Here is a 9,543-nt window from a genome sequence, read left to right as displayed (position 1 = left end):
TTTAACGTAATGCTGAGTTTCATTTTTATGTGGTTTATACTTGTTTTTATGCTAGTCGTATCATTTTATTTCATCATCTCATCGTATTTATATATTTATTATAAATGTATTATTTATTTATATAAATGTATTATTTATATAAAGGTCGGTCCGTGAAAATATTTTTGAGGCTTAACCGGTCCGTGGCGCAAAAAAGGTTGGGGACCACTTCTTTAATTGATGCGTGAGCTTGAAAAGGAATGCTGTGTCGCATCGCAGTGCGACACACAAGCGTGGCATTTGCCAAAACGTTTAGCCCGGGGAGCGGCGTTGCTGGGATGTCAGATGGCCAATAGGATTGGGCTTGGCAAAGTGATTTCAGAGTGCAGGAAAAGCATCCATTCTACTGACTGGTAAGCCGTTAAGCAACCCTCAGCATCCACACCATGAAAAACAAGTGCAGTGTGAAAAGGCCTTAAGACAATAACCATTTTAAATTTGACCTTGAATGAGATAAAGTATTAAACAAGTAAGATCAAATCGAACTTGATTGCTTGTTCTTTTGTTGACAGATCTCCATTTAAAGTATGTGAGCGTTATAACAATCAACGTTTCAAACGCGAACAAAATATTTCAGTGTGGGGCTAAATTCAAATTGCTAATTTAGAGATAGATAGAGATAGATAGATAGAGATAGAGATAGAGAGAGAGACAGAGAGAGACAGACAGACAGATAGACGGATAGATTCTGATATTACCTCACCACACATCATTGCACAACCAACTCTAGGTGGCTACTAGTTTGTGACACATGCCTATGAATTGGGTCTCGTAGTATCACTGGTGCAGTTTAGGAGTTTACTAGTAAGGTTTATTTGTGTACTGTGTTATTTGTGGCACTATTAACAAGACAGTCAATATACTTGTATGTCTTACTCGTACGGTTAAAGTGCATAGTAGGACATGGAACTTAAGGTGGACATTGATTATCAGAAATATGCTCAAACATCTGTGCATAAATGAGTACTGGTGCTTCGTGATAAAGCTGAAACGAGGCCAGGGAGATGTTAACAGCCATCTGCTTGCTTGGAGAGCAAATACAATTAGCAATGCTAAGTGTGTGTATAGAATATAGAAAAGACAGAGTGGTCTTTGCAAACACCAACACCATTTTATTCCAGCCTGAAACTGATCTCTGTGATATATTCCACTGTGAGTTAAATAGAAAAAGTAATATGTAAAAATAATACAAGATTTCATTTGAACTTAATCAGTGTAATCTGATTACGTCAATGTACGAGGGACCATGAAAAATAAAATGAATAATAAAATGGTGGTTGTGATACAACGAGAATAAAGTTTTACTTTTAATAGTTTTAATGTGAAGTGCTTCAGGGTAGCCTAGAGGTTAGTATGCCTGCCATACTGTTCTGAGGTTTGGGGTTCGAATGTCAGCTCAGGAATGGAAATGCAATGGATGAGTGGATTCCGATAACTTGGTATTTTTTCTTGCATTTTTACCTCTTTTTTTTTTTTTTTGCACAGTGTCCTCGATAGTCCTATTACGGCTGTTATACAAGGCAATTGAAGGAAAAATAACTTGTAATGTTTGCTTACAAGTAGTCCTCACCTTAACTGAGATCTTCTGGGAATAAATCAACATTGCTTCAGGCTGGAAAAGAGAACAGAAATATCTTGATAGTAAAGCACTTTAATCGGTAACAAACATGGAGACATTTTTCTGTCTTTCTCACTGTAAGGACCTGAGCCTTTGTTCCGAGTGGCTGTTCTGCTCTGTTTAAATGGCAGAAACCGCCTTGGGAGGGACCACAACGGAAGCGTGTCAGGGAATGCTGTAAAGCGCTGCCCGACAAACACTTTCTATACCACACTTCAAATTATATAAATACAATAAAATACTGCGTTGTTAAGTGAAAGAAAGCAAAATGTATCAGCACTTAAAATTCTGTGAAAATAAATAAATAAATACAAAGTATTTTGCTATGGCACCATAATGTTATTGCAAAAAAACCCCAAAAAGCTCAAGCAGGGGTGTCAAACTTTTTTCTATTACTCAAACTAATTCAATTACAATTAATATTATGTCCACTAGCCCAAAGATGATCTGCTTGATCTGTTTGTTTACGGGCAATTCTAGCGCATGTTCAGTGTAAGGGCCTTTATCTATCATTAGCTTGTTTAAGATTGAGGAAAACTTGTGGCAAACATTCGCAATGATATGTAGGGCCAGAGCTGGTCTGCAGGAGTTTGACACCTGTGAGCTAACTGCCTAATCCACTTTACCATTATATAAATAGGGGATTTCAGAATTAAGCAAGTGACACATTAACAAATACACAATTATTAAAAAAAGGTGGGCAGAATAAGTAAGACATTTGGTGGGACAAGTAGGCCTCCGTTTAGTTTTCCTCCCCAAAGTACAAATAATATTTAATCGTGTTGGGTTGGGGTCTGAAACTGTTACAGGGGTCCTCGTTTCCAGACAAAGGATGTTTTCGAAGGTACGAACAAATCAGAGTGTGAAGTGGTGAAAGAATACATCTCGCGACAAGGCACTAGCACTTCCTTGTTGATTATTTCACATCAGTGTTCCAGTTTTTCTTTTTCCTGTTTTAAATTTTATGATTTAATAACAGCCAATTGTAGTTCAAATTATCAATTAATTACATGAAATGTTTCATATCTAACATTTTACATTAGTTAAAAGTTTTACTTTCCTTTTTTACACAGTAAAAAATGAAATTCATGATCGAGAAAAAGACATTTTGTGTGGAATACGCTAGAAAAATTAAGGGTGCATTTCCGAGGAAATTCAAATGCGTGTCGCAAGCGGTGCATGTTTTTGGTTCCCAAATCTCAATTTCAATAAGTTGTTGTAATATGTAACGTGGGGGGAAGCCCAGAGACGAGTTATGCAAGCAGAGTGAGAACCCTGAATTTATTCAGATAGTCATATTTCAATTGGTTTAAATTTTTAGGAACACTACAACAAACTACATGTTCTGACAAATTCTGAGGAATTCCATTGTAAACCGAGGACCCCTGTATCTTGGAATGGGGTCGTCTAGATGACACTCTGAGTCTTGATGAAAGCTGTCCTTTCGCTGTGACCGTCAACTTCCTCGCTGTCTGATTCAGACTCGTAAGTGGTCATGTCCTCATCCCCCCACACAGTGGGGATTCCCTTGTAGCATATGCGAGCCTTCCTCTTCTGTCCTCGGCCTGGGCCGAAACCAAAGCCCACATGTCTGTCGGGCAGTTTGGTCCTCCGGCCAGAAGAGACTCCACGCGAGCGCAGTTGCAGTATGAGAAACACTCCGGCAAAGGCCGTCAAGATAAAGGCACAGCTAAGGATCGCCACAACGACAGGAAAGTGAGAAGATGAGCGAGGATCAGGTGGGGCCACCCCGCCGACGCTTTTATCATCATCATCTAATTTTGGATCCTCTCCTCCGGGCTCCCCTCCGGCAAGAGGAGATTTGCGCTGCACCTGGTTCTGGTGCAGGCAGGAGGTGAGGACCAGGCGACTGTGAGGAGGGCAGGACAGACAGTCCGTGGGCCCCGTGGCTGAGCAGCTGAGACAGGCGGGATGACAGGGCAGGCAGGCTTGTACTGAAGACAAGTCGACCCAGTTCTCGAGAGAGAGATTGAGGAGCTGCGGCCCCGAAGTGAAACCAGGAGGGCACAACTTAACGCAGCCTTGGAGGAAGAGTGAGAAGCCTGGGCTGCATTCTGTGGCAGGAGCAAGACAAAACCATGAACATTGTTTTTGCACGTGTAAATCTAAAATCAGGTCCTCGTCTAAATTCGGGCTGATTACTTCCTGTCTGCTGTCAGTCGCTTGTTTGCAATTTAAACTGACACGAGCTATATTTCCTTGTGGGCTTTAATGGAGCACGTACGCTTTGCAAACATGTATTGTCATCAGAAAAAAGCAATATCCACTTCAGCGCTTCATAATGAAGTGCAATTTTACTTTTCCTGGTATGTGACCCATATAAGTTGTTCGTTCCCCCGATGTGAAGACAACCGATGACTCACCGATGCAGATCTGCTGGGCATCGAACGTCTTGCAGCTGTTGTTGGAGGGCCGAGGGAAGTCCGACGACAACGGGCTGACCCCACTGGACCCTGTGCCCCACAGAGTGAGCGTGAATTGACTCAGCACTCCTGAAAGAGATGGACGGACCAACAGGAAGTAAAGTTTAAAATTTCTAAAAGAGGAAGTGATGGTGTTATTAATATGATGGCAGTACTGCTGCTATACATGGAAATGCATTGAGAACACGGACTGCTATTTTTAGACAATTCTGAAAAGGAATACCACATTTGATACATTTTTTTTCATGTTTTGACTTGTGGATGTGGATTTGAGTGTGCGAATATAAAAGCGTTCATAAGATTTTGGAGCTTTACTCAGCCGTTATCCTATGCCATTATTCTGAACACAATATCTACTGTCAGCTGTTCCAGGCCAGAAAAATCACATTGCTGTCACGCCCAGCTGCTCTGAGAAAACGATATAGGGGCTGTTCAGGCTATAGTAACAGTGCCAAATGGATATTTGTGTGAATCAGTTCATTTAAAACGAATGATCCACATGAAGGATCATTTCACACGCCGGGGTGGAGTATTCCCAGTGTTGATGAATGATGTGTAAATAAACAAGGCAGCATGCTAATGGGCTCTCTTTTAGTCAGTGCCATTTTTGAATAAAATACACTGAAATGTGTGATGAGGACACATAGGAGGACGTAAATATATGTTGCGAGTTACGTGACCACAACACCAAAGACGGCCCAGAGAGAGAGCAGACGAGCAAAGACTCAGGTTGTAAAATAATCAGTGATTACCATTATTCCCTTTTTTAAAAAAAAAAAGGGAAAACTAAAAAGGTTAATGTAGCTGATGAGGACTTCGCCAAAGGGTGATGATAAGACTTGTCGGGAAGACAAGTGCCAAAATTGGCCAATTTTCAATTTGACATTTTGCATGGGCATTCTTTGTGAGACAGAAGTGGCACAATAACACAAATGTTATCTACCGCACTTTTCAATTTCTCAGTGCCTTAATTCCTTGTTCCTTGCTTTTGTAGTTTCCTAGAACTGAAGGAGGACGAAAAGGTTGGGCAGTACTGTGGATAATTTGCCCTTCAGCAGACAATATACGTACCAATTAGGAAAATAATATGTTGGCATATTATAAAACCACCGTGCTCGTCATTACCTGACACAAAAAGAAGGGCACAATCTTAATTCTTACATATGAAAACAAGAGCCGGGGAGTTTAGAAAAACGTGGTGCTGATGACGGAGAGTAATGTGACACAGAAATGACAAAATAAATGGAAGACCTGACCACGGAGAAAGATGACAACAATTTTCAATGTGGCTGGAAAAAGAATATGTTTTCCATCTTGTGCGGCAGCAAAGGTCAGTCAGCAAAGATGTTTCAGTCAATACAGACGAGAGATAAAGGCTTACTGTCACGGATCGGACGGAGCAGGGCGACCAAATGCCGCTTGGACCAGGGTTTATTCAGCAAAACAAACTAATAGACTCAGCAAACTGACATGACTTAACGAAATAACAAAAGGACTAACCGACAGAGACGCGAAACAAAGGACGTGAAGACATAAAGACAACAGGAACCAAACGACGTCGAGACAACAACACACACAACGATCCGAAGGGCTGTGAGAGGCAGACATGACTTATATACACGACAGGTAACAAGAGGAAGGTGAGAATAATCAAACTAATCATGGGCACACAGGAGGGGAGGGGCGAGCACACAGACAGAAACCAAGACAGACACACATAGTAACACGGCTGGGGCGAGACGTGACACTTACCATGGAAACAATTCCCTTCACACCAAAAATTAAAGAAATGGCACAATCCCTCCAAATACAACATACTGTGTATTTGGATAATTATGCAAAAGTTTTGACACTTCTGTTAATGAAAGAATGCCTCACAATGGTCACAGAAATTGAATGTAACAAAAGTTCAAAAAAATTATATTACAATTAACCAATGAAAATCAGTCACTGCTTTTGAATTGTGGTTCATCAGATTTTTAATTTTTATTATTATTAAATTCCAGGGTCACTTTTTTTTATTAATAATTTATATCCACCTCCATCTTGGTCAACTTCTATAAAGTCCCCTTTGGCTCAAACGATGGATGTTACAATCTGACGCTAATGTACCTTGACCTTGGGGGTGACCTTCAATTTCTTTGGCTGTTGCTCTAGGCTCTTTGGTTGCCGTTTGTATTATCCGTCACTTCAATTTCTCCTTCATTTTCCTCCTGCGGCCAGGTTGAGGGAGGTTGGCTACGGTCCCGTTGATCTTGAATTTCTGAATAATACTTGCAACATAGGAACATCAAGCTGCTCGGAGATTGTCCTATTAGAAATTCTAACATGCTTGTCCTTAATTTTCCTTTAAATGCCCTGAAACAACAGCAGTAATGCTAATTAGGAAACGCACTTTGGTTAAAGATATCTCATCAGCTTGTTTTTCTTAAATCTGCTGAACCACAATTTTAACTGGCTGATTTTCTTTAATTTTCAAAAATGTATTATTACTTTCATCAGATTCAAGTTATTTCTCTAACCACTGTGGGCTTTTCTCTCATTTGGGGTTACCAACAATTTTGTCCATGTTTGAGTCGACCTTGCTGTTTATTCTGATTTATTTTGTGTTTTATTGAAAAGATTAAATGGCTGCTAGAAGGGGAGGTTTTTTTTGTCTTCTGAATTTGTGCGTGGGCTCATATTGAAGTCTATCCAATGCCGTGTACTTGACTTGTTGTCAGAGAACACTGCAGCTATAATTGGAAAAAAATCAATACAGAGTTTTAGAATATTTTTTCTCCACTTTTGTTAACGGTTCAACCTTGCCGGACATCAGTGATCTACAGAGTACCGTTGTGAAATAGTTTATCCAATCATCCATTTTTTATTTTATTTTTTTGTATTCAGGGTCACACATGAGTTGACTTCGGATGGGGTGAGAGGCAGGACACTTTCTGCAAGTCGCCTGAAGGACATATGTATAAACAAAATTAACATTCTCATTTAATCGTCCGATAATGTTGCCATGAATTTAATGCAATGTGAGAGCTGGCTAGAGTAGCTGAAGAAAAGCCATGTAAACCTGGGGAGAATATGCTAACGCCACACAGACTAATGTCCAGCTCCACTGTACCAATATTGTAGTTCAAATAAAAAAATAAAAAAAATACAAAAATGTGATGCAAGTGATAAATAATGGAAGCCAATTCGGTTACCATAGTCTCGGCTATTAGCAGCAACATTTTCTATTTCCAAGGTCCATTCCCCTTGAGGATCCTCATCCCACGAGTGGGTGGTCATAAAGGCCCAGTCATTGAATCCCTCAGTGGAGAAGTCATTTGGCCTGCAAGAACAGAGACAGTATTTCTTTTCTCTGTATCGAAATGAAAAATGTGTTTTAGAAAGTGTTATCGAGAGCAACTTAATAGTACTGAATAGAAATAAAGCAAATCCTGCAAGTTTATATACCTTCATTAACATTATGTCCAATGGAATGTTTCTTGATAGTTCCAAATTTTGCAGGTAACTTTCCAAAAGGTGATTTACAACAGAAAATGTCTAATTACTATTAGATTAAATTTATCTTAACAGATTTTTTTTCTATTTGTCTGTCAGGACTCTGCATCACAAATTCTAGGTTTGTACACCTCACATGTGAAATTCAGAGTGGAAAAAAAAGTGTTTCTTTGTGTACCTGGGAAACAAGAGGGTAGAGCGTGTGCCCAGTGGACTGATGAGATGAATAGCCAGCTTGCCTCTCTGGTTGTGGAGGAGAGTAAGACGAGCCTGAACGTGCTCCAGAGAGCTGACATAGTCTGGCCGTCCCCAGCAGGCATCCACGCTTTTACTGAACATCAGCCTGCTCCCGATGTCTCTGCAGATTTGACAAGACAGCTTAATGGTACGTGTCTACACAAATAAATGTGCCACTCCTGAGGGGCAATATGGTGACTGATGTGTCCAACACTCACCTTGGTTCTGTGAGCATTGTGTGAACACACTGGTGCTGTGGCCCCACTCTGGTCCAGTTTTGTGCTAAAGCCACCATTGCGCCAGCATCCAGGAGCCCATAACCATATGAGTGACTCACTGTGGGGGGGACGGGGCGTTGTTAGTACACACAGTTCATTAGCATTATTTTCTAGTAAGGGAGACACAAATTGCAAATCAGCCTTTTAATCACTCATTGCAAATTACCAAAGAAATTACAATGTACTGAAGACCTACAGCATACGTACATGACCTAAAAAATTATTTTACAACAGCTGTATTGTGAGATTATTGCGGTTAGTAGAAAAGATATTCACAAACCTATCAAGTCCACATCTGAGCTTTTTGTGACTCTACAGTTAAAATTCTTTACTACTCAGCCAGTCATCATTCCCGGCAAACAGTGTAAGCAATATAAAGACTGTAAAACATCTCTATACAGCTCAGTGGAAATGCCACATTTTTGTGGTCTGATAAAATGAGACTGGCATAAATCACTTCAGGGTGGCACGGTGGTTGACTGGTTAGCACGTCCGCCTCACAGAGCAGAGGTTGTGGTTTCGATTTTGAATCCGACTTTCCTGTGTGGAGTTTGCATGTTCTCTACGTGCCGGTGTGGATTTCCTCTGGGTACTCCTGTTTCCTCCCACATTTCAAAAACATGTATGGTAGGCCGATTGACCACTCCAAATTGCCCATAGGTGAGAGTATGAGTGCGAACGGTTGTTTATGTGTGACCTGCAGTTGAGTGCTGACCAATTCAGGGTGTCCCCCGTCTACCGCCCAATGACTGCTGGAATAGGCTCCAGCATGCACGCTACTCTTGTGCGAAAAAGTGCTTCAGAAAATGGATGGGTGGATAAATCACTCAAAGGTTTTTCAACCATCAATGTGACCTATGATTTGTACTGTCTTGAGAGGAGAAACACAAATAAACGTAGCTAACAGTGTTATTTCCACCCCTCAAAAAGATTTATTTTCCTTTTCCTTTTAAATTGACTCATATTGTTTAAGGTCACATAAATGCTAGAAAAAATATTTATCTTGGAAAAATCTTCCATTTGAACTACATCATATCTTTTTATAGTGATAGAGCACAATAATGACTACTGTAAGAGATTAACTTGGCAAACAGGGACCTGCTCTTACTCACTGGGGGAGGCCCGTTTTACCATTTCTTTTCCTGTCCTCTACCTCAGTTAAACTTTTCCTTGCAATCAGAACTAAAAAAAAACCCCAAGGCTATAGAATAGTTGCCTAATACATAATACACCAAGATATGTCATCATTGTAACAGACCATAGCAAAGTTAATAAAATGCTTATGAATGCTACTGACGATGCTGGTTGTCACTTTATAAAGGTCAGTCCATTTATTACATGCATCGCCTCACTGACAGACCTGCCACATTCAGTACGGCTAACACACAGAGCATACGCGTATATCCAACATTTTGGTGATGTGTAAAGT

The 9,543-nt window shown here is 40.4% G+C and overlaps 1 protein-coding gene across 1 annotated transcript in view; it reads right to left on the bottom strand.

Moving 5' to 3' along the window:
* Positions 1–2,919: 2,919 nt before the first annotated feature.
* Positions 2,920–9,543, bottom strand: part of furinb (furin (paired basic amino acid cleaving enzyme) b) — a 42,533-nt gene continuing 35,909 nt past the window's right edge. The window contains exons 12-16 of the mRNA XM_088378478.1: positions 8,055–8,172; positions 7,778–7,957; positions 7,299–7,426; positions 4,042–4,170; positions 2,920–3,732 (exon numbers count right to left, since the gene is read on the bottom strand). Of these exons, the coding sequence (XP_088234604.1) occupies positions 3,065–3,732; positions 4,042–4,170; positions 7,299–7,426; positions 7,778–7,957; positions 8,055–8,172 (1,223 nt within the window). The 3' untranslated portion in view covers positions 2,920–3,064. The remainder of the gene's footprint in view (positions 3,733–4,041; positions 4,171–7,298; positions 7,427–7,777; positions 7,958–8,054; positions 8,173–9,543) is intronic.

This window comes from Syngnathus floridae, chromosome 6, assembly GCF_059516105.1.
Source record: "Syngnathus floridae isolate MCC-2025c chromosome 6, RoL_Sflo_1.0, whole genome shotgun sequence".
Lineage (NCBI taxonomy): Eukaryota > Metazoa > Chordata > Actinopteri > Syngnathiformes > Syngnathidae > Syngnathus > Syngnathus floridae.
This window is presented reverse-complemented; position numbering and strand designations above follow the sequence as displayed.